Raw genomic sequence first — 24,258 nt, forward strand, 5'->3', positions numbered from 1 at the left:
AATAGCAGTGTTAAATGTTGTTACACTGAGATGAACATGTCAGTCGAGATCTCTTTTTAAATTCCTAAGATTTTTAAGACACAAATATTTTTGTTCAGTTTATCAAAAAAAGAAACCTCTGTCGAGATGAAGAACGAATGACGGAAACAAAAATTTGTTTGTTGGCACTACATTCTATGTAATAAGCGTATACTTTCCACTTAGTACGTTGCAACGGAAAACAAGTTTGCATAGAATGCAGCGCCAGCTATATGTGAATTTTATTTTTTATCGTTTTAGGCAATAAATCTATGGTTTTCTTAAGGCTTCTTTTGTTTTCGTCATTCGTTCTTCATCTCGACAGAGGTTTCTTTTTTTGATAGACTGAACAAAAATATTTTTGTCTTAAAAATCTTAGGAATTTAAAATGAGATCTCGACTGACATGTCCATCTTAGTGTAACAACATTTAACACAGCTATTGAGGTCAACCATCACGGTTTATCTATCTATTTTACATTTTTCTGCGTTTTTTCTGCATTTTTGGTTTTCTGCGTTTATTTTGCTGCATTTTTGGTTTTCTGCGTTTATTTTTCTGCATTTTTGATTTCTGCGTTTATTTTTTCTGCGTTTTTTTTTCTGCGATTTTTTTTCTGTGTTATTTTTTCTGCGTTTATTTTTCTGCATTTTAGTGTTTCTGCGTTTTTACTTTCTTCGTTCCGTGAAGCTACCACTTGGATAATTACTCATCAGAAAGAAATGTTGTAAAGAAAATAAAACAATTCAATACTCTTGAGAAACTCTATTATTTCAACAGGCTCTTGAACTGGGAAAATCCAGTAGGTGTACGTGTTACGACATTTTTGGATTATTTATGTCATATTTTGAAGGTAATGCTTTGTATTTGGTACCTACAATGATCACGTTAATAGATATTGAGTAGCTGATTTGAATCAATTCTCTTCTAAAACAATTGTTTTCAAAATGTTCATCAAGTTATCAAAAGAAGCGATAAGATTACTGCCCAAAATGATAAAAAAATAAAATTCACGTATAGTTGGCGCTACATTCTATGTAATAAGCATATACTTTCCACTTAGTCCGTTGCAACGGAAAACAAGTTTGCATAGAATGCAGCGCCAACTATATGTGAATTTTGTTTTTTATCGTTTTAGGCAATAAATCTATGGTTTTCTTATGGCTTCTTTGTTGAATCAAAAAAGATTTGAAAATTAACACTGAAATCCACTTCATTTGTAATCATATCATTGTAATTGAATGATTAGATATTGATTCGGAAGAACTGTACTTGTTTACTATAAAATGACTTTAGCCATCCATAACTAACTAATAGCTCTTAAATTAGAACCATTGAGAAACAAAGATACCCTCAGAAAAGTTGAGAAAAAATCTTCAACCTAAACTGAAATGTAAATCAAATGTCAACATTTAAGAGTTGAGAATTAGAGAACAACAATAAAATAATGAGAAACAAACTGCAGCTTAAGTTATGATGCAGTTTGTTACGAAATGTTTCACTGTTGCTCACCAATTTCAAACTTCTATTGGTTGCCCGAAATGCCAATATTCTCACTATTCATTGAATAGTATTCAATAGGTGTCACAAGGCAAGTTTATATGAAAAACTCCGAGGCATATTTTTCAAAAGTGACTATTTGTTGAATAAGTTTTACCAACTGCTTCATTACATTTACCAACTTTTCGAAACCACAGATGACGCTAGCCCATCAATTTGGTGAATGAAATGAAGCAATTGGTAAAACTTATTAAACTGATAGTCTCTTTTGAGAAATATGCCTCAGAGATGTCAAAAATGGTAAATTTAATTCGTTTTTGGTTGATTTTATATAAAATCTACCAAAATTGAATTAAAAATACCACATTTTTTCTTTCTGTGTGAAATGTGATTTTCTTCATTCTGAGTAGTATTTGTAAATCGAAGAAAAAATTTTAATTATTTTTTTCATTTTTCGCGACTTTTTCACCATTTACATGGGCGGCTTGTATGAAAAACACGGAAGACCGCTGAAATGACCAATACAAAATATCGAGAGTCGAGCGCTATCCATATAAATACATTGTGACGTCACACATCTTACACAGAAACGACATCTTTGTAAAACAGACTAACTACAATGTAAAAGTATAGCGAGAGGGGAAGGGAGTAAATAAAAAGGGGAAACAGATACGTTTGATTTACATTGTAGTTAGTCCGTTATTAATAGATGGCGTTTATATAGTGTGCCCTTATTGCGCTTGACTCTCGCAAAATATGTACGGACGTGTGACAGTGTATAAATAACTTTTTTAATTTTTTCATGCGCAACCATTCCAACGTCATGATAACATCAAATGAAGCCATGAACTTAGACGGTTCTTATCTTCTAGCATGAAATTGATTGATTAGATAGTATTGTCTCTTAAAAAGACAATATGTATTATTTAATAATAGTACACTGCCAAAAATAGAATGTCTTTATTTAAATAATAATAAGCAGTGTTGGCACTTCGTGTATGAATCATTGACCGATTAATATTGGGGAAAATATTACGGTTTAGATCATTAATCAAATTGCAATTGATCATCTGTGACCTGTGAGATTGCTGTTCAATATGAAATTGGTAATTTTATTGCTTGTATTTTGCTTATGCAATAACCTTGATGCTTTCGAGAGCAATTGGAAAGTCGTTCAAAATACGGTAAGAAATGGTTATTTATTAAGCATTTTTAATTGTCTACTAAAACCATCGGAAAATTTCAGACGCAACTAAATACATATTAAAATGCAAACTGGTAACCATGTAAAGTGATAGCTCCAAAGCTGGAGGAACTGGCTGTAAACTATCAAAATGTCACCATGATCAAAGTAATTTCTAAACTCACCAAATTGACATAATGTACTACATTCAGATTTGCATTTCTTTTTCGCTCTTCAGGTAGATGCTGATGGAAGTGCCAAATTGGCTGCGAAATATGAAATCAATTCCGTGCCCACATTCGTCTTTTTTAAACAAGGGGAGGCGGTTGACACTGTTGAAACCACAAATATGAAAGAAATTGAAGATATTGTTGTTTATTACATTAGACTTGATAACTATTTGAATGTCCGAGAATGAAAGAGAGACATCTATTCACAACTTATTGAAATGTAACACCGCCATAAAAAAAAGTGCAGACTGTCAGCATATTTTGTATGGTGGTGTTACATTTCAATAAGTTGTGAATAGAAGTCTCGCTTTCATTCTCGGGCAATTAATTATTATTCGTTGCTGAGATAGACTTTGTACACAATTGACTTGTCAAACAGCTAATAGTCGATGAAATAGATTGCATTACATTTAAAACAAATTGAAACAAAAAATGTTAAATTGAAACCGAAACAAATGAGTGCAAATTGATTCATGGTTGACTTTTAGATAGTGGAATAAACTACAATTTTCATTTAAAAAACAACAAGTAAATGCGCTATAAAATAAAATGAATAAAGAGCCTTTTAAAATTGCAAATGATGAATAATTTGAAAATAAAATTGTTGCACGCGATATCAGTGCATCATATCACAAATGTACGCAAAATGATGATGACACTATGATAGTGTTGCATTGATCTACATTTAGAGTATAAATACGGGCATTTCATCAGAAAATGAAGTCAAATTGAAATTAAGGATCAATCGAAAGAGCAGTAAATTTAGCCATGTGTTTGATTCTCTCCTGTTTTTGTGTAGGCCATACTAGAACGAATTCGTGGTTGGAAATTGGTTCAATGGCAAGTAGTAAACTTGAATTAAAATTGTGATGATTTGTTGAATATACTTTCAGGCCCAATTCGATTATGAAATGCGAAATGCTATTGATAGATTGATTGTTGTTGAATTTTACTACAGTTGGTGCGATTATTCCAAATTAATAGTTTCATCATTGGATTTGCTTGCATTGAAGTATTCAAATGTTATCATGCTTCGGGTAAGTACAAAGAATATAAATACAAATTGAGGCAATAATTAAAAGTGTTTTGCCTCCATTGATTTGCTTTCTCTCTATTTAGGTTGACATTGATAAATTCAAGGCTTTGGCCGCCCGATATAATGTTATATATTCGCCTACATTTGTTTATTTGAGATTTAGCCGTTTGTTAGAAATATTCACCGATGCCAACGTGAATCGATTCGAACACGTCCTGAATAAACGGTTGAGATACTTATGAACTACCACCATCACAATAAAAACTTATTAAATTAATTTGTTAAATGACTTTCAATAATTGTGCATAACATCATAAGATACTGTGCTTCAAATATAAGAGTAACATTGTTTGCTAAATTGAATGTTTTTCTTAATTATTATTTATACAGCCTATATGTATCATATAAAATTCAATTCAATGGCTTGTGTTACAAGTACAAGCGCTTCAAAAGATAAGCAAAATCAGCATTTAAATTTAGTTGGGGTCATTGATTACCGGGACATTGATATTGGTTAAATTCAAGGGGAAAATCAATTAAAAATTACTGCCAAATTTGGAAATAATATCAAGCCATTTTAAAACGATTTTGGATAATTCTTGAGAAAATCACTCACCTGTTTGCATTTTTCAGCGAAATTTTTACTTCAATCGCATTTGTGTGTGCCAAACTTTTTTTACTGCGTTGGTAACAATATAATCAAATTAAAGCGATTTCAAAAGTAACGGAAACAAATAAATAAAGCAAGATCAAATAAACAGTCCGCTTTCATACCACGATGAAGTTAGTAGTGTGCTTGGTCTCATTCGGTTTTTTCATTAGTTTGGGCCTACTTTGCTTGTACTATTATGTGAGCACAACTGGTCCATTACAATCCGGAGAAGAAAATGTCTTATCGAAGGTAATTTGTTACTTTGCATTATTTTAGCATTTCATATGTGATTGTATTCTACATTATTGGACGGAGAATTTTCAACCCGAATTCACAATGCTTGCCAAAAATTAACTATAATCGAATCTTTTAATTTAAAATGTCAATAATGATAAGATGAAAATATCAATTTTCATCATTATAGGTAGATAATCAAAAGTTCACAGACCTGAATCATCGTTTAAATACAACCAACATATCACCAACATGTGTATTTAAAATTGGAAATGAAACAGTCAACGAAACAGCGGACTTTTATACTAAAGACATAAAAAATATTGATGAAAACAGATGGATACGTCTTAAGACAAAGGTCAGAAATGAGTTCAATGTTTGCTGCAAACAACTTTTAACTGGTTTTGATAATATGCTTATTATCAATGAATTTGACTACAAAACACTTACGACTATGTAAAACTTTCGAATATCTTTTCACAATTAATTTTATTTAAATTTCAGAAACAATTCAAAGAAATAGAAAAAAATGCAAATGGAAGATTGATGGTCATTGTATTTTACTACAAATGGTGCGAGTATAATAAACAAATTACACCACATTTAAAGAATTTGGTTCAAAACTGTCCGAATGTTATTATGATTAAAGTAAGTTATATATATTCGTCTACACAAAATTGAGAATTTTTCTACAAAAAGTTCGAAATTTGAGTAGATTCAAATGTTGTCATTGTTTACTCTGAAGTTTGTATGAGTGTGTGCATATTTTGTTTTCTTTTAATTTCTCTTTATTTAGGTTGACATTGACAAATTTGGTAAATTGGCGAAACAGTTTGAAGTTGATCACTCGCCGACATTCGTCTTTTATTTTAAAAAAAGTTGTCCGATCGAAAAGCTTGAAGGATCAGACTTAAATCGATTCAATGAGACCTTCAATCTACAACTGGCATCAAGTATTTGCCAAGGAAGATGATAGATGATACGATTCAGTACATGTGTATGTCTAGTGCGACAATTAGTCTAGTATAAGTATTCTTAAAGAGTCGAATGAATCATAAATACTGCTGTTACATTACTTTTGTGTATTCGCTATCACTTTTTTGATTATTTCTAAGTTGTTTTTTCAAATAAAAATAAAAAAGTGCTAAAAATGAAATGATATTCTTTTTAACACCATTAAAAACGGAGCTGATTAATAATGTATGTACAAAGATCGACCTTATTCCAAACTGAAATACTGAACAGATAACATGTATTCAAACAAGACATTATATTGAGATATTTTCAGCCAGATGAATCAGCTCAGGGAGCTAACGTCAGGCGCTGAAATTGAGTAAAAACATTAGAAGTGTTTTTATACCTATAACATCTATTGTTGTCCTTCATTTTCAACGCCTGAGCTGATTCATCTGGCTGAAAATATCTCAATATAATGTCTGATTTAGACTAAATCAGCTTCTTAATTAAAAAAAAAACAAGATGATCAAACCGTGTACGTTTTCTTGACGTTGAAAAAAGTGGGAATTCCAACGAACATCAAATACTAAAAAATCCGTCTCATAAAATAGACTTTTGAGTATTATTCAAAGCTTAGCATATAGGGTTATCAGAAAAGCAACATATATGGCTATCTGTTTTATACTGGAAAATCCAAACTGATGTCATTTTTATATATATGCGACGTTGAAATAGAATAGAGAATCACAAATATTCGCTACATTCATAATTCAATTTACTATGGAACTGGTCGTTTTTCTGAGTTTAATCAGCCTTTGTGTTGGCTTAAATCCTGCTGGAAATTCACTTCAACCCGATTGGAAAAATATTAACACAATAGTGAGCAAAAATATTTCAATTTTGTTATTTTTTTATATATAGAAAATAATATTTAAACAAAATTTAAGGCTGAATTCGATGCAGATATTCAAAACGCAGGTGATAAATTAGTTGTTGTTCAATTTTTTGAACATAGATGTCAAGAATGCAATGTTCCAGAAATAATAAGAGCACCTGCCGAATATCCAGATGCTTTAATGATAAAGGTGAGATTTTAATGTAAAAAAGAACTTGGACATGATTTCAAAAATATCTGAATTTTAGGTAAATAAACAAATGAATAATTTGCGGAATTTAGTAAATCGATTCAAAGTAGTCAGAGCGCCAACGTTTGTTTTCATTAAAAAAAACGAAGTGGTCAATTTCATGGAAGGCTTTGATGTATTTAAATTTGATAGAATCGTTCAAAATAGCTGGATTCACGTAGAAACAAATGTAAGAATAAACTTACACAAATCAAGTAATTTGGTTCGTTTAATAAAAATTTAATATTGACCTTCAAGGATGAGTTCGACGACGAATTGGTATATGCTGGCAATAAATTGGTTGTGGTTAAGTTTTTCGTTAACGAAGAGTCGAAAAACGAAGCGATTTCAACCCAATTGGAGAAATTGCCTCACAAATTCCCAGACGTTTATATGATCAAAGTAATAAGAAAAAAATACAACACGGTCGATCATTTTAGCCGAATCGAAATAATTTGATTTTGTAATCGTTTCAGGTAAATGTCGAGAATTGTCCGAAAGTCGTTGAACGATTGGTGCAGCCAACAACATCGCCCACCTTTACCTTCATGGAAAATGGTGATAATATTCAATTTTATTCCACTTGTAATGTGGAGCGGGTTGAGAAAACCCTTAACGATCTTTTGCTTCGATCGAAACAAGATTAATGCCTTGTAAATTATATATTATAAAAATTCATTATGAAGTTCCAATGAATTGATTGTCCAATGTCCAAGAATGGATATGAGAGTTCCTCCGACATTTCATTAAAGTGTAACACCGTCATATAAAAAAAACTCGAATTCTCCGAAGTTGGGAGAAGTTTCACATTCATTCTAAAACATTCAAATATTAATAAACTGACAGATCTTTTATTGAAAGTTTGATGATGTAAATAAAGTTCAATTCAGAGACTGTTTTTAATTATTGCGTACATTTTTAACTGAACTGAGAGTTGATAAGCGATTAGGTAGAAAAAAATAGTTTATTCCAAGAATAAATGTAATCAAAATTCGTCAGAAAATCACGTCTGTATTGGAATTGCTTCATAAAAATAAATGATAAGTCATTTTTGTGTTACTTGAAGAATAGTCAAGGTCACCTAATATTATAAGAAAAATCGTTAGCTGATGAAGTCATCATCGGATCATGTCTTAACAAAAACAAATTCAAAAAATCAATTTACGATGATTCATTGGTAATTACATATCAAAATAAAATTTGGAAATTCTATTTTTACTATTTAAACGTACGTATTTTTCTATTTTGCATTCAAAATACAGTTTGTGAAATGAATTCTCCTTGTTTGTGTTTGATTTGATAAGACTTTGTTATTCAAAATTCAATATCAACTTATATACAGCGACGCCGAAACAGATTTTCTTTTTTAGCGATTTTCATGATGGCAGCACTGTGTATCGCATTTCAAATGATGAATATAAATAATTTTCGTTGGGTATTTCGCCATTGGGATTTTGGTTGACGGAAATTCAACTAAATTTGAATTATTTTATTTTTAAAAGCACGTCAAAAATTACGAATTATTGATTTCTTTACAAAAATACTTCAGAATATAATGAATAAATACCATTAACATGATACTGAAACTTACTTTAGCGAAAATTCCAAATCCTTATCAAATCAAGCATTTGAAAACACGCATGAGATTAGACAGACGATCTTTCGATAGAAATTTGTAAAAAATCATCTATTCCAAAAGTAAAATAACATTTTTTATTTGGATAAGAACATTGAAACTTTTTGTGTATTACCAATCACCGATGAACATAGCATGAATATGAACGCACCATAATTGGTGCTGTCACTTCATCAACTGCTGTCACATTGTCACATTCAAAAGGCGGTAAAAAGCATGAACTGACCAACAAATGTGAATTGCAATACATAAACGTGTCAAAACACATGTACACACAAAGACATTGAAAAATTTCGACAGCGTCGTACCGCTTGTCGCCACCACCAAAATGATTGTATTAGGACAAATCAGTCGGTATTTGATCACGGTCGTATGAGAAGCATTTTTTCTCCAAATCATAAATATTCCATTCGTATTCAATTTATTTTTCGAATTATAACCCAAAACCAAAAAAAACTACTTCAAAATGGTTCATTTAGTTAAAGATGTGGTATGTATAAATAAAAAATGTTTTGTCATTTCAACAATAAACTAAATAAGTTATGTATAGTTCAAGAATCATTTTGATCTTTTGTGAAATTGGACGCGCGTTTGTAATGTGTTTTGTGCTTTGTTCAGTCACTTTTACGTTGTTAACATACATGTGTGCATTAGATGTTGTAGTAAAATAAAAAAAAAATATGGCGCGATGACCGCTTTGTTGAAACGACAACGTTCCGTGCAATTTTCGCATACCATTCTTTCTCTCACGCCGTAATTAAATCGGATTCGTTTGCGTTGTTTTATTTCAAGAACGAACGAAATAAAAAATCAATTATCTGGAATGAAATCTTGCCGTATCATGCATGACGTAATCATCCACTACTTGGAATTTAATTCGATGAAAAAAATGACATATGAAGAATCTAATAACCATGTTGTCATACAATACGTAAACGTGCAGAAAAAAGAACAAGTTTTTATTTTGTATTTTGTTATGCTTTAAAATCGGCCAAATATAGCGACGTTAAAAATGCACGACAAATGTTTTAATAATTCTGCAGTCAACAATTCAGAATTCAGAAATCATTAATTTATTTTCTGCCTTTGAGTTGACTTCTCGAAAACTCGTTTCAACTCAATATATTTATAGAGAGAGAGAAAAAACAACAAAGCTCAGATACAAAAATTAATGTTATGAGTCATTTTTTCTATTTCGTAACCAATATGTAATCATCATTTGTTGTGCCTTTTCAAATGTCATCTCACCTTGTTACATCTCATCGATGCGAATATGGAATACATTTTAAAGATGAAATGATTCATCTTGTCTGACCTTCTTCTTAAAATCGATATATTAATGTTGCTTATTTCTTCACTAAAGTATATTTCTCTGTTCCTTTACAGGCTGACTTCGATGAGCAAGTTAATAATGCTGGTGATAAAGTAGTCGTTGTTGACTTCTTTGCAACGTAAGTGTTTGCCTTTTTCAAAAGTCGACATTTTCATTTTTGTACATTGTGTCATTTTATTTACATATTTTATCGTCTTGTACAGTTGGTGCGGACCATGCAAAGTAATTTCACCTGTTTTGGAGAAATTTGCACAACAATATGCTTCAAACATTGTCGTCCTTAAGGTAATTTTCTTTTTTATCGCATATTGAAATGACTTGAAGAAGAGAAAATTTCATAATCTAATTGCATGTGCGTTTTTCTTTTCAAATGTCAGGTTGATGTTGACGAATGCGAGGAATTGGCCATGCGATTCGATGTTTCCAGCATGCCAACATTTGTGTTCATGAAGGATGGCAAAAAAGTCGATAGCTTCAGTGGCGCCAATCCCGATAAACTCGAAAAAACAATTGTACAATACATCAACTAAATTGCATACACACATTTACCGTTCTTCTTTTTTTTTTGCTTTGAACACTATCGCCATATTAAAAATGGGTGATTACGATTTGTTTTTATTGGTCACCCTTACAGGCTTTGATAAATAATTTTTAGCATTGCGGTAGTGTGTATTTTGTTCCATTTTTTTTTTCTTTTATAATTCCATTGCGATTATCTATATGGATATCGATTTGTGTATATGTATTGAACTGGACGACGGCTAATTCAGCCATTGAATATACACTGCTTGCACGCAATTTCTGTAAACCATTTTTACAATCTGCTGGAAAATAAATATACTTATTACACAAAACAAAAATGTGTTATCTTTTACCATTCAGTTCAAGATTATCTCCAACCATCCAAAACCTTGATGGGTCATATTTCTTACTTCTCTCATTCTACTATTTTCATTGTGCATTTGATTGTGGTCATGAAAATAATGTTATCAGTAATCAAATTTTTTTTTTTTTTTTTTTTCAAAATTCGACGAAAAGTGCTGACAGTGTCATTATTAATTAAAATGTTACATAAGCAATATATATTGAAAATAAGCGATATTGGCGAAAGAAAACAAACAAATGTACATTCGATAATGATTTTAATTAGAATAAAAATGTCACACATCCTCGTTCTAAGATAAAAGAGGGTTTATCAACTACCGAAAATGAAAAAAAAACACAAACACAATAAATGTATGTATATTTTATTCCAGTTAACGTTTGATAGCGATATGTTTGTTTTGTATGTACACACATATTGGGCCATCTAGCGGAAGTAATTTGAATTTAAAACTAAGATTGTGAATGATACTTCTTGAAAACACTATAATGACGCACCATGCATGTGTATAATTCACAATATCAATTTGGCTTGATTTTTCGTTGGACTCAAGACCTTGACCATCAGACACAAAAGGTTGGATTTCATATTTGAACAGATGTTTTTACTGAATATCAATCGAAATGTATAATTCAATGCAATGACACATGAGTGAAACGAACAAAAAAATAGAATCAAAATCAAGCAAAGCCTTAAAATCTGGGTCACTGAACGTAAACAGTACGCATTCAATCTAAATTCATCAAAAATTGATCTACGTGCGATGATAACACGAGACTCGATTATAAATTGTTATGATATTGTTCCGTTTGTATATTATGTATAAATAAACGCCCGAAGCAAACGCGGATTTTATATTACGCAATCATAAAAAATACTCATTTATTCTATTTAAGTTATAATTTGTATGCATGGCACTTGTTTGAAGAAGAAAAAATGACAATGGCCAATCCACTTCCATTTGTATTCGATAAAACTGAGTATGTTATTGGAATGAAAATTATGCGATACAAGAATCGATTTAAAGTTATTTTATTAATTCAGTATTTTGTTGAGAGTTTGAAGCAAAACACTTTCTGAATTATATTTAAAAAATAATAATATAATATGATTCGATTTGTTCTAATCTGTTGGTTGATTGCATTTTGTGTAAGTGTGTTCAGTTTAAAATTGGGATAAATAAACATGCAGACATTTTAATGGAGTAAATTTTTATTCTGCAAAATTTGATTTTTTTAGTGGATTCAAAGTGTCGAATCAACGAATGACTTCCTCAAGAGTCTGTTGACAACAACACCACCGTCAAGTCACATCAGTGATTTTCGCAAACAAAAACGTACGGATTCGCGAGCCGATAAACCTGATATGTTTCCTGGTTTTGATTTGCAATTAGATTCAACGACTCCATCGGCAAGGAAGCGTCGACGACAAGCTTACTCCAAATTGATTCGATTATTTTTACAAAATACCAAAGACCGGTTGGATACTATTCGCGATGTCATCAAAGACGAGGGTGAATCGAATTTTCGCATGGCACAACCACAATCCGATGACCTGACCGAGTCAATGGAACTTAATGCAGATATTCGATTTTCGGACGATGAAAATCGGCAATTTATTGATTTTGCATTTGCCGACGCAACGGATGATAATCAGGAAAAAATGGAAAATAATGGCATAGAGCACGCATCACAAACATATTTAAATTCACTTTTTGCCGCCATTGGATACAGTCGAATAACAACAACACCAAAACCAATCGAATCCAATGAAACCACACAAAGTAACACCATTGCACGATACTTTATAAATCCGCTTTTAAGTGCTTGGGATTTCACACGACAACGATTTAATTTAGACGGTGCGAGCAATAGCGATGCTGATTTTGATGAAAACGATGAAATTAATGGCCATACATCGTCTATATTTCGCGTGAATTTCTTCGAACCACAAATACGAACAAATTTCACAAGTGTTACGAACAAGGAATCAAACGAAAACAATGTCAATAATTTCAATTTTTCACTACCACTTACACAGCACACATCCAACAATGTCACAAATGTTATGCAAACAACAATTAAAACGACAACAACAGCGACGATGACAACAATGATGGTAGAAGAGAATGCAAACAAAGTAAATGCAAACCGAAGTAGTGCGCCAGATGTTGATTACAACAACGATCACCATGGCAGTGACAAGAAACCGCGCAACACTCTCAAAAACAGAAATAGTGTAGAAGATGCAGCCGAAGCATTTCGTAATGCATTTTTGAAATATTCAAATTATATGCAAGACTCAACGGAAGATGCGAACATCGACACCGTCACAGTTGAAAACGTGCAATTTGAACAAAACAATTCAAATGAAATGAAAAGTGACAAGTTATTGGACGGTGCACGTTTTGCCGGAATTCTTCTTGATGCGAATTCCAGTCATATTCAAATGGTACCGAATAAAAAGCTAAAAACAAATGGATCAATGAGTGAAAATGTTATCAATAACTTTGAGAACGATGACAACACAGAATTAACGGCGAAAAGCTTTGGGGAGAAGAGCGCCGTATTGCTTCTTGAGATATTTGGCACGGTGATTGGTATGACGTGGCGTGCAGTTAGTGAAATACCAAATTATTTTAATGCTCAGAAGAAAGCATGAAAATGCACAAGATATTTTTGATTAAATTTAATATTGTAAAGATAGAGAATGATTTTCCCCGCATTATTTATCGTTTCAATTGAAAAACTTCAAAAATTAAACACAAAAAGTAAAAAAACCATATATATTCTTTTTTTTTAATCTATTTTATTAGTTATGTAAATTGTATTCTTCAAAAAAAATATTGATCATTTTCTTCTGTTCAACACAAAAAATATTCAAATGAGTTTATCAATTCTTAAAGAATAGTATTGAATATTGTCGCGTTGAAATGGAAAAGGAAGGAAATTCATCTTATATCTATAAAATCGATTTTTTTTGTTTGTTTAGTTTGTATCTAGTTTTAATCGTAAATTATTTTTCATTAACGCTCACTATGGCTCAAATTTGAGCGGTGGTAGAATTCTTAGTGCTTTCGCCGTTACACTATTTGGATTAGAAAGATCTGAAATGGTATGTCAAAGTCAAGTTCAGGTTAATATCAAATCTAAATAAATTTTTACCTGTCATTATTTCCATCATTCGCATTGTAAAATCGTTGGAAACGATAGATTTTTGTTGGTATAACTCATCCAATAATGTGAACATTTGCCGTTCGGCTGAGTATTTTGATATTTCGTGCAGTTTTTCCAACATTGTTGGACTGTAACCCTGTATATTGAAACGTGTGTGTACATCGAAAAATTCAATACTTGTATTTGATAGAGAGAAAAACGACAATAGAATGAAGCGATGTGAAACATACCGTAAATTCTTGCAAATTTAAGCGTTTCGCTTCACGTTTGCACAAATCGTAGAAGATCAAAAATAGCACATAAGGTCGTGTTGGTGGCACACGTTTTTTGCCAGTAATTGGTGAAAATACACGAACACGTGCAAAGAAATCATCATAAATACGTCGGAAATCATTAGCAATTTCCAGATCGCTACCTTTTCGTTCGTGCGGTTCTTCACTTTCAATGTCTTGCAATAATTCGGCTGGAAATTGATGAAGATATTCATATTCTGGCTTTTTGACAAATGATTTTGAATTCGGTTTTACAAAATACTCGAAATGCGGAAAACTTGATATGCTCAAAAATGACAAATCGCCCATTTGTGGTGCTTTATTTGGCTCCCTCATTGATTCGCTATTACTAGCTGGACGTGGTAAAAGTGAATCAGGCTGAACGTTGCCGGGCTTATGGAACGGAGTTGTTTCTTGATGCCACCATGACGGCGTTGTTGTGCTTGGACGAGGTGTCTTTGTTGTTGTTTTCGTCGTCGTCGTCGTCGATGTCGTCGTTGATGATTCGGATTGTGAATCGGATGAAACAAAGGGTGGATTCCACCTGTAAAACAAGCGATTCATATATGTCCATTTCAGAAAATAAAAATTATTAAAGTAAATAAGTGTTTACCAAGGTCTTTGTGTTGTGGTGGTCCACCATGACGATGTTGTTGATGGATTTGTCCACCACGAAGTAGTAGTTGGTTTTTGTGTTGTTGTTGATGGTGGACTCCACCATGTCGTGGCTTTTTGCGTGGTAGTCGATGGTGGAGACCACCAAGTTACTGGTTGTTGAAATGGTGGCGGCTTTGGTGTGCTTGGTGATAGATTCGGAAATGTTGGTGTCGATGATGCAATTGTAAATGGTGGTTCAATTGTCGTCATGTGCACCGGTTCGTATTGAAGTAGCTCAATATAATAAGCTAGTGCTTGCATGGTGGGTGGCAAATAGCTATCCGTTAGTCTGGTTAGCATTCTTTTTGTTGCTGTTGTTTGATTTGTCGCCGAGTGTAAGGTGGTTGCATTGCTGGCGGCCGGAATTTGTTTTATTTTTCTTTGCGGAGATGACGATATCTGTTCATTTAAAGAGACCAAAGGAGAGAGGGCACACATTTCATTACAATGGTTCTACAAACAGCTTGAGATACAGATTACAAACAAATGATCTCGGTATTTACATCTCATATGCTAGTTGTAACAACTAGCTGTACACTGTACACGAGATAGAGAAAAGAAAAAGTGCTTAAAGCAATATAATATTGTTGCTTTCTATGGCGCCATTCTATACTATATTCAAACGAACAAATATTTTCGCTGCCAAAAGATAAATACCAGCATTTCTATGCAAATCGTTAGCTTAATGTATTACACCGATTAATTAAATTGTCGCTACAGCTCTTGCTACCGAACGTGCCGTTACAAAATACACTAACTCACTAACATTTACGCACATACGAAAAGAGCAAGTGCATCGAAATGCACATATCGGATTTTATCGAAATGCAAATACAAACTACACAAAATAATAACAATCATATAATAGATTATTTGCTTAATGGATATCATTTGCTTAATGACACTATCAATATAAATTACTTTACCAACCGAAATACGAACGCTGGTCTTTTGAATTGTGTGCGATGGTATATATGCTGTGCGAGCTGTGAAAATGAACTGTTTTATGAGGAATGCGAATGGCAAAAGTAAATAAAGCTGGAACGAGTGAGAGTGAAAGAGAAGAGCACTGGATGATAATAAATGCAAGAGCAATCCAAGTGCATGATAATATTTGAAATGTGTGTGAGTGGGTGTGTGTGTGTGTGTGCTCTGTGCTCACAAATTGGAGATTGGAATGGAAAACGCCATTCGATTAAATTCTTTGGATAACATTCACAATTCAAGCCAAATATCCATATTTGATAGTTTTCGTTCGTTCATTTGTTTTCATTGCAACACTACTGCTTTTTATCGGGTAACGATTGAATGCTTAGCGAATGAGAGAAATTCAGATTTCAATGGATGGATTACTTCATATTGATTTTTCTGCAACTATGAATTTTGAATTTGGCAATTGCAACTGTGCCGAAACTCGGAAAATTTCAATCGAAAATACAAACAACGCTAATGATCGTGCGATTCATTTAACAATTTCGTCGTAAATTATACCGGTGCCAGGATTTATTAAAGAAAAACAAAAGATTGAAAACGAGATACTTGATTTATACAAACAATCGCTAAAAACTTGCTAGCCAGCGCTGAATGTATTTAATTTGTAATTCGAATTTCAAAATCAATAATATATCATGCTGATGTGTGTATTGGCTCAATGACACAGACGATACTTTTTGAAATCGATTTATCTCTGCTCTAACCAATTTTCTTTTTTATTCAATTTATTGATTTGCAAATCATTGAATCCAAAATTGTGCTCATTGAATCCACTCTTTACCTTGATCAATTTAAAATCAAGCGTTCAGAAAGACATACATTTATGCGAGCGATTGAATGATGCTTGCATCATTTGATGCGCATCGATTGTGCTGTCGCCATACATTCGGATCTTCGGCATCGCACGAACGCACAACGAAAGCACTAGCGATGCGCATCAAATGATGCAAGCATCATTCAATTGCTCGCATAAATGTATGTCTTTCTGAACGCTTGTTTAAAATCGATTAAATTAAATAATTTTAAGAAATCTCATTAGTTTTAAGAATAAAAAAAAAAATATTTTGTGAAGATTTTGTTTAATTTATTGAAAACTCAAACGATTTCGGTCATTCTTTTCCCTTGCCATTTTATCTATGACGATAAATGTTTTGATTGAAATTTGTACTAAGAATAGAATGGGGTTTTTTATTGCACAAGTGCATTTCTCATCACAATAAATCTTCCTCAGAAAGCTACTGTTTTAGCTTGGCTGAGAGAAGGGATGAAATCTCCAGAATGAAAATTAAAAGAAAATCGCAAAGTTCGTGTGGTAGTTTTATTCGTCGTACGATATATTTTTCTTCTTTCATTGAGCGATAAAACTCGATGACGTTGATGTGTGTTGCAAAAACCAAATTTCAAACGCATCAAAGATGTTGTTTCAGTGAAAGAAGAATAAAAACGTGAGCAAGGGAAGAAGAGTCGAAAGCAAGAATGCACGACAAAGTGAATGCAGAAAGTTGTCGAAACGACCGATAACTTAAACTGATGACTGAGATAAAAGTACACGTATATAGAAATCGAGTAGGAGTCTGACATAATCATTTCGATATGACGTTTACTTATATCCCTCTAACACAACGAAAAGAAGGTATATCCCGGCAAAAAAAGTTGAAAGTGTCTAAAATAGGATCGAAAGAAAGCATATCGTTTGCGTCATTTATAGAACCACAGAAGATATTTTGCGAGACGACAGGCACACATTTCATAGTGTTCACAAAACGAAGAGATAATAAGCAGAATGCATATGTGTGGTTGACTCTTGGCACTTGATTGAGAACACAGAGAATAGAACAAGGAAATGGAAAAGTTGATGAGAAACTGAATAAAATATGAAAAACAAACAAAACGAAAGAACCGACGCAAAGTCGATCAAAGTAAAGATTAATTCTCGATTGTGTTGCGTGCACCTTTTTTGTGTTTGTAATATATTGCAAAAGTTGAGCGCTGTTTACTTTCCCTCCATTTTCTTGTAGATCCGTCAAATGCATCATGTTATGCGCCATCATTTGCGGCAAAACATCAAACAAATCTTTTTCATGTCAATTATTTGTGAAAAGTGAAATTTCGAAATTCTTAACCTCCTGAAATGATTTTCGATTAAATTACTCACCAAACATATGATTGAAATTGGATCAAGTGATATTTTCAATAACGATTCGAATGAAAATTGATTACATAATATGAAAAAATAGTTTTTACTGTCGAAGTATAAAAGTAATTTAGTGTAAACTTTGATGTAATTGTAGATCTGTATACATTTTCTCACTGACTTGTCGTGCAAATATACGTTTTTTTTTTAAAAAAAAAATGGGAAAAAACGCGCATTTATTAACGAAACATGACAGGCAGTTGTCACCTGCCGTTGATTGATGGATTGAACTACATGTAGTATAGTTTTTCTTACGTTACGTGAAGCGTATTTGTATTGGATATGATACTTGATCGTCATTTATTCAATTTGAGCAATTTATACGCACGTGAAAATGATCACCACACTCAATGGACCATTTTTAATTATATTTTTCCAGCGACAGAAAAAAAACTCAAGTCTGTCTCGCTTGAATTTGAAATAAGACACCGTCAACGCTGGTGCCGATAGGATTCGTCAATTGAAACGCCAACCATGAATACAATACAACAATAATATATGTGCGAAATTCCATGTAAATATTATTCGATACTTTATACTATTCGAAATATTGAATGTTTCTGTTTTTGTCGTACCAGTTTTGCCATTATTTCATATCAGGTTTCGCTGTTCTCTCGCTCTCTTTCTCTCTCTGGCCATTCGCTTGAATTAAAATACCTTTGTGTATACATATGTCACATATATTGTAACTACATTGTACGGCAGTGACCATAAGTTCAATTTAAATTGCGATGCATTGACAGATGAGGAGAGCGCTGAAAAAAATAACCGCACAACAAAATTGTCATAATTATTTATTTTCATGTGTATGCGTTGAATTTTGCGTACATTACAGATTTTGAAACATGTTTAAATTGTGTGGAATTAATAAAAAAAATGCTCTTTGAATCTTTGATTCAACAAATCAAATTCAAAAACCAATGAAAAACCGCCTGATTGACGAGTTCAAATTGTGCGCATACACAAACCGAGCTAATCACTTTTTATTTTTGCACACATATGGAGAGAGTGCAAAAAAACCAACATTAAAACCTATTCGGTTGGATCGTTTATTTGGAAATAAAGCGCCCAATTACACTGCGTGTAGCTTTTATGCGAATTGAATATCTGCAAAATACATAAAATAGAGTGATTCATTCAAATGTATACTCGTTTGTTCAATTTTTATTGCACACAGAGTCCGATCCGAATCAATGGTGGCGTAAAATAGATTGAAGTGCATACGTGGTACAATTTAAGAACGTTATGATGCCCGACATCAAATCATGTTCATAAAACCAGGAATGGAAACGACTACTCATTACACAATAAGTATGAATTCTCTCTCTCTCTCTCTCTTCAGATTTCAGTCACAGTATTGATACAATATGTGAGAGTACACACATTAAGTTGACACTGGTACCTTTCGCTCAGTACTAAACTTTAAAGTCTATTCATTTGCTATCAAGACTTGATTTTTTATTATTTCGCCCAAAGATGGTAAATTGAATTGAACTCGAACAAGATTTGATTGAATAATGAACGGAAAGAGCGAACAAAGTGGACGCGAAGCAAAAGCAAAAGCAACATTGCATCCATTAAGATCAATCAGATTTTGTTCGTAAATTAGTTCTTCAATCGCATTAAATCACATCAAGTGCTTCTGTGTATCTTTATTTCTGCCTCTCTTTCTCCCTTTAGTTATTCGGACCAGATAGTCTTTCGCATTGGTCGTTCAGATCAATTTCCCACCTACGACAACGTGCTGAATATACTATTTCATAACTTTTATCGTTGGTATACTTCATATGGCTGATTCGTTGAAAAAGACACTTTAAAAAAACATAGAAAAATCGATTATCACTACGGGCAACGCATACCTTTAGAAAAATTCACTTATTAATAGCTCAAAATGGAAGCTTGATACTTGTAGTGCAGAATAAACTTTTACCTATATCATGTTTGTTTCTTTTTTTTCTTCAAAAAGTATCGAAGATCAAGTGGAAAATTACGCTTGGTCATTGGCCACTGAAACACTTGGACGAGTTGCGTTGTTATTGCTACACTGGATCAAAAACCCAACAGTATAGTATATGGTAGTAAATTGCGAATTTCGCGCCGCGCGCTTCTTAAAAAAACCAATCGGACGAGCAACGGTCGGCTACGGCAACCTACAACAAGTGTGGTGCTATGCTAAGTACTAACCAGTGCTACAGTCAGTCAGACTGAACTGCCGTTTTATGTAGTAAATTATCTTCAATTTAATGATTAGATTGATGACAAGCTGTTAAAGTCGATTATCTCGTTTCGTTTCGGTATCACACACGGGTGCGAGCGCACGTTTACTCACTCGCCGAATGCATATTTTCAATGCGTATACAGATGTCTTTCTCTTTGCATTGAATAAAAGCAAATAATACAATTTGTACGTGAGCATTTTTTTCGGAATGTGGCACTTTAATCGTGCTGTTGAATATTTTGCTTCGTCTTTTTGTTGATTGGCTTACTTTACAGTTTACATGTGCATTTTTTTGTCTCGTTATTTCGGTGTACGATTCTTGTTTTGTTAATTTTTTTTTGTAATTTCGCATTGATCGGTTTTTTCGATTTCCAGTGTTTCAGTTGTATTTTAACGGTATAGTCGTCTCCAACGCGAAATTAGTTCACACGCTCTGAATAAGTTTCCCACAAAACGAGTCTGAATTTTTATCGGAATTAACATTTTACTACCGTTTCAAGTTTATACAACATATTTGTAAAATTGTTCGATCATTTCAAATAATTTGTGTGTTTGTGTCTGCGAGCATTGTTTTGTTTTTGATATTTTTTGCGACATTCGATGCCGGTGTTTTAAAAGTGATCAGATGGCATAAAATCGTTGGATGAGTGTAACAAGAGATTCAAAATAAATATTTATCATTACATCGAATCTCAGTAGCAAGTGAAATTTGATGTAATTATTGGATGTAATTGGCCAAAATTATTGCAGAGATTTATTATATTACATTCAAAAAAGGTGTAAGTAAAGTGCTCATTATATTTAAAATAATCGATGATGAACTTTTTTATTAGTTTAATTCATGGATCATACTTGCTGAAAATCACAAGCACGTAATATACATATTGAATCATGATTCAAGTTCCACACCCTTGTTTAATATTTTGCTTACATTGTTTAAATAATCGAGACAAAAATTGAGAATCGTTGAAACTTTTTCGATAAACATTGTATAGCATGTTGTTGACAAAACGCAATCCATTTGGAAAAAACACACACAGAGAGAGAAACCGAAAAATTTAAAATAAAATGTGAACAATGTGGTTGCCATGCGTTTATGATTTCGAATGAAAATTATGGTTTTGAAGTTGAGATATTGCTTTGGGGTTAATCATTCCACTCTTTTATTAATATTATCAAATGTTAAAAATCAAAATTGTTCGTGAGGTTTTTTGACAATTTTTTGCTTTGTCGGAATTCATTTAGCTACTGCTCTTGCTGAACTGCTTCAAAAAAACATATCATAAACCAGCATAGTTTTAAACATACATGTGTAAACAGCAGAATGTGTAAATATATCTAAACCGGAAAAAGAGCAGTAATAACAAAAATCTCTTAAACTTTTCTCATATGTGGCACAAAATGGGTCGAGTTTTTTTTTATGACGACAATGGAAAATATTTTGCCGTACAACAAGTTAAGGGTTTGTGTGTTTTGTTCATAATTTCGATGTATGTTTGGTATTGATGGCTTTTACCGTTTTTCCGCATCGTGTGTTAAACGTTGTCTGTTGAATCTGTTCGGGTTTCGAGTGAACTCAGTTCTTGAACAATTTTCATCAAATCAGTGTACTTTTTTGAAAACGAACGAATAATAATAAAAACATACAAACAAAGGCCACAACCTAGCAAGGTTAAGTGAAATGATCTGCACCATCATTTAAAATTCTCTTTGTAGGAAATCCCTTAAAGCACACTTTACGGTAATTCAGATAATATAAGAGTGTAACAAATTCAATGGTGGTTTGAGCAGAGAGAGAGAGAGAGAGATGTGATCACGCAATTATGTGATATCTCATTTTCATGAAAATGCTTTGTAAAATTAAGCTAAAACCGTGTGCAAAACAAATTCTAATGGATTTTCGTGAACTAAACACTATTCAGATTTAAAATAAAAGTGAAAAGCTTAATGTCGTCAAATGAACATTTTTTTATAAAAACTTTTCTTTCTTTTATATTTTAAATGTGCTACAAATAATTTCGTAATTTGCTTAAAACATCTGCTTTTAAATTATTTCACTTAGGTCTACTTGAAAATTTTGAATACAATTTCCACTAATTTCCTATGTATATATAAGAAAATGTCGGCGGCGGGATTTTTTGTTGATATTCTTTTCCTTTTTGGCTAACCATGTTCTCGCATGGATTCAAACGTTCTCGCATGATGCGGTTTTCACAGAATATGCTGTTGTGCGACAGAAACGACGAAAATAAAGAAGAAAGGAAAATCCACATGCAAATCATTTCTTAAGCAGCAGCACATACATTTTAACGTTTATTTTCTTTTTTGTTACCAAATTTCTTTTTTTAAAACAGACATAATACAAATTTGTATCACGGGACGTTATCTCTACCGGCTCTCTTCTTAATATATTTCGTTCTCATGTTGTTATTGTAGATGAACAAAACAAAAATTCTATAAAAAAAAAAGAGAAAGACTGGCAATGCCAACAAGAACGTGCATTTGGCTGCCTTGTCGACCTGTTTTGTCGCTGATATGTCTTCGGATAAATATATGCGCAATAAAAAAATACACTCAGGCTCATTCAGTTTGCCTCTCACTTTGCCTATGTCTCTTTCTCATTCTCACTCGATGTCACACTTCATAATGGGAGGCAAGTTGGGAATGTGTGTACGCGTATTTTTGTTGGTTTGAAGCCTCTAGCATGATGCATATTATGTCTTACATTATATTGTTTAATTTAATAAAGAATGTATTATGAAAGGCGAAATGAGTATTTTTCCGTCTTTAAAGAGGCGATACAGAATAATAAAAACCTAAAGTTGATGTTGTTAAAACCGAAAAAGAGCTGGTAATAAAACTGTGCACACGCCGATGATATATACTGTTACAGCTCTGCTTTTTACATTACACATTCATGAACAAGATAAATTTCTCTTATTTGAATTTGTTCGTGCAGTTTTTTTTCCTCATCGTCGTTTGTGTCGTTGTTCAAAATATACCCTAAGAAAATACATCTTTCATTTAACATTCCATTTTATCACCTATTTTATGTGTCATCGTTCGTTACTAACTCAGCAATAGAATAAAGTGAGAATGAAAAGGGAACAAAAAAAATCAGGTCTATTGCAAAATAAATAATTAATTTGCGTGCTAGATGCGCACCAACGATCCAAATTGTATTCATACACTAAAAAGAGTTAACAATAGCGATGAAAGCAAGCAAGCATCTAAAGAATATATTTGCTATGATGGCGCACGTTCAATGACAAGTCAATGAATAAAATTATTTCGTGGAGATTTTATGAGACATTCATGAATTACCTACAACAATGGATTTCTCCGTGAAAAACAAGTCACAAATGTCAACCATTAATTGCTTGTTTTTAAAAGCCATTGTTTTGAACGGCGTCGTTCAGGCGAAACTGTTTAAACCAATTATAATAGAAATTAGAACTGTGATTTACTGAGATTATGACACTGTACCATAGGACATTTTTAAGTTCCGTGTAAATGTGCTCTCTAGCCAAGAGTCATCAAATGCAAAATAATTCTGGCACATGGGGCTGTGGTGATGTGAATGTAAGTTGAATTATTATCGCTGGGATAGATTAAAACAATTTATTTAATCATCACAGAACTTGTTGACCTTCTGAATGATCGATTTGACGACCAAACTTGATTCACGGGCGTAATTTTATTTATAGACTTTTTCCTTTTGGACATTGTAACATTTGTCAGAAGGCACAGCAATCGACAGAAATGAAGAAAATAAATACAAAAAAAAATCAAAAAGAAGCGAATGAACTTGTTATTGATAATTTTTTTTACTTTCGAAAATGGAAACATCAACTTTTTTGACATTTTTTCCTTCTTGGAAACTCTTAACGCTGGTTGTTAATCGTATATTTTATGAGTTATTATCACATAAACTTAACGGTATGGCATTAAATCGCGTTAAAATA

At 32.6% G+C, this 24,258-nt stretch overlaps 7 protein-coding genes across 9 annotated transcripts in view; 6 read left to right on the top strand and 1 right to left on the bottom strand.

Annotated features, from left to right (window-relative positions):
• The first annotated feature begins 3,590 nt into the window (after window positions 1-3,590).
• On the top strand, window positions 3,591-4,263 carry LOC116342466 (thioredoxin-1-like). Its single transcript, XM_031770099.1, has 3 exons — window positions 3,591-3,768; window positions 3,822-3,965; window positions 4,048-4,263. Exons 1-3 carry the CDS (start codon window positions 3,697-3,699, stop codon window positions 4,204-4,206), a joined length of 375 nt encoding a protein of 124 aa, XP_031625959.1. The 5' UTR covers window positions 3,591-3,696; the 3' UTR covers window positions 4,207-4,263.
• Window positions 4,264-4,739: 476 nt separating this feature from the next.
• LOC116342465 (thioredoxin domain-containing protein 2-like) lies at window positions 4,740-6,037 on the top strand. Its single transcript, XM_031770098.1, has 4 exons — window positions 4,740-4,865; window positions 5,041-5,208; window positions 5,355-5,498; window positions 5,647-6,037. The coding sequence occupies exons 1-4, from the start codon at window positions 4,743-4,745 to the stop codon at window positions 5,821-5,823; spliced, it is 612 nt and encodes a 203-aa protein (XP_031625958.1). The 5' UTR covers window positions 4,740-4,742; the 3' UTR covers window positions 5,824-6,037.
• Window positions 6,038-6,552: 515 nt separating this feature from the next.
• On the top strand, window positions 6,553-7,834 carry LOC116342464. The gene is made up of 5 exons (XM_031770096.1): window positions 6,553-6,686; window positions 6,755-6,892; window positions 6,951-7,121; window positions 7,190-7,333; window positions 7,408-7,834. The coding sequence occupies exons 1-5, from the start codon at window positions 6,588-6,590 to the stop codon at window positions 7,576-7,578; spliced, it is 723 nt and encodes a 240-aa protein (XP_031625956.1). The 5' UTR covers window positions 6,553-6,587; the 3' UTR covers window positions 7,579-7,834.
• Window positions 7,835-8,894: 1,060 nt separating this feature from the next.
• Window positions 8,895-10,754, top strand: LOC116342467 (thioredoxin-2-like). Its single transcript, XM_031770100.1, has 4 exons — window positions 8,895-9,057; window positions 9,954-10,018; window positions 10,104-10,185; window positions 10,278-10,754. Exons 1-4 carry the CDS (start codon window positions 9,034-9,036, stop codon window positions 10,428-10,430), a joined length of 324 nt encoding a protein of 107 aa, XP_031625960.1. The 5' UTR covers window positions 8,895-9,033; the 3' UTR covers window positions 10,431-10,754.
• A 1,086-nt stretch (window positions 10,755-11,840) lies between these two features.
• LOC116342558 lies at window positions 11,841-13,496 on the top strand. The gene is made up of 2 exons (XM_031770222.1): window positions 11,841-11,932; window positions 12,023-13,496. The coding sequence occupies exons 1-2, from the start codon at window positions 11,891-11,893 to the stop codon at window positions 13,442-13,444; spliced, it is 1,464 nt and encodes a 487-aa protein (XP_031626082.1). The 5' UTR covers window positions 11,841-11,890; the 3' UTR covers window positions 13,445-13,496.
• A 204-nt stretch (window positions 13,497-13,700) lies between these two features.
• Window positions 13,701-24,258, bottom strand: part of LOC116342305 — an 11,780-nt gene continuing 1,222 nt past the window's right edge. Inside the window, exons 2-5 of the mRNA XM_031769843.1 lie at window positions 14,845-15,287; window positions 14,190-14,775; window positions 13,948-14,095; window positions 13,701-13,889 (exon numbers count right to left, since the gene is read on the bottom strand). Coding sequence (XP_031625703.1) covers window positions 13,819-13,889; window positions 13,948-14,095; window positions 14,190-14,775; window positions 14,845-15,287 — 1,248 coding nt within the window. The 3' untranslated portion in view covers window positions 13,701-13,818. The remainder of the gene's footprint in view (window positions 13,890-13,947; window positions 14,096-14,189; window positions 14,776-14,844; window positions 15,288-24,258) is intronic.
• LOC116342303 (FMRFamide receptor) overlaps window positions 20,610-24,258 on the top strand; it is a 209,926-nt gene continuing 206,277 nt past the window's right edge. For all 3 annotated transcript variants that reach the window (XM_031769839.1, XM_031769841.1, XM_031769840.1), the window contains exon 1: window positions 20,610-21,072. The gene's annotated coding sequence lies outside the window, so the exon portion shown is untranslated. The remainder of the gene's footprint in view (window positions 21,073-24,258) is intronic.

Source organism: Contarinia nasturtii, unplaced genomic scaffold, assembly GCF_009176525.2.
Source record: "Contarinia nasturtii isolate CC-2019 unplaced genomic scaffold, AAFC_CNas_1.1 Cnas_scaffold_864, whole genome shotgun sequence".
Lineage (NCBI taxonomy): Eukaryota > Metazoa > Arthropoda > Insecta > Diptera > Cecidomyiidae > Contarinia > Contarinia nasturtii.

Bases quoted from the DNA above. Each gene is read 5' to 3' on its own strand.
- LOC116342466 (XM_031770099.1), top strand. From the start codon at position 3,697: ATGTGTTTGATTCTCTCCTGTTTTTGTGTAGGCCATACTAGAACGAAT. The intron at 3,769-3,821 runs GCAAGTAGTAAA...ATATACTTTCAG, and splicing joins GGTTGGAAATTGGTTCAATG to GCCCAATTCGATTATGAAAT. The intron at 3,966-4,047 runs GTAAGTACAAAG...CTCTCTATTTAG, and splicing joins CAAATGTTATCATGCTTCGG to GTTGACATTGATAAATTCAA.
- LOC116342467 (XM_031770100.1), top strand. From the start codon at position 9,034: ATGGTTCATTTAGTTAAAGATGTG. The intron at 10,019-10,103 runs GTAAGTGTTTGC...CGTCTTGTACAG, and splicing joins GTTGTTGACTTCTTTGCAAC to TTGGTGCGGACCATGCAAAG. The intron at 10,186-10,277 runs GTAATTTTCTTT...TTCAAATGTCAG, and splicing joins CAAACATTGTCGTCCTTAAG to GTTGATGTTGACGAATGCGA.
- LOC116342465 (XM_031770098.1), top strand. From the start codon at position 4,743: ATGAAGTTAGTAGTGTGCTTGGTCTCATTCGGTTTTTTCATTAGTTTG. The intron at 5,209-5,354 runs GTCAGAAATGAG...TTTAAATTTCAG, and splicing joins GGATACGTCTTAAGACAAAG to AAACAATTCAAAGAAATAGA. The intron at 5,499-5,646 runs GTAAGTTATATA...CTCTTTATTTAG, and splicing joins CGAATGTTATTATGATTAAA to GTTGACATTGACAAATTTGG.
- LOC116342464 (XM_031770096.1), top strand. From the start codon at position 6,588: ATGGAACTGGTCGTTTTTCTGAGTTTAATCAGCCTTTGTGTTGGCTTA. The intron at 7,122-7,189 runs GTAAGAATAAAC...TTGACCTTCAAG, and splicing joins GGATTCACGTAGAAACAAAT to GATGAGTTCGACGACGAATT. The intron at 7,334-7,407 runs GTAATAAGAAAA...TAATCGTTTCAG, and splicing joins CAGACGTTTATATGATCAAA to GTAAATGTCGAGAATTGTCC.
- LOC116342558 (XM_031770222.1), top strand. From the start codon at position 11,891: ATGATTCGATTTGTTCTAATCTGTTGGTTGATTGCATTTTGT. The intron at 11,933-12,022 runs GTAAGTGTGTTC...TGATTTTTTTAG, and splicing joins GTTGGTTGATTGCATTTTGT to TGGATTCAAAGTGTCGAATC.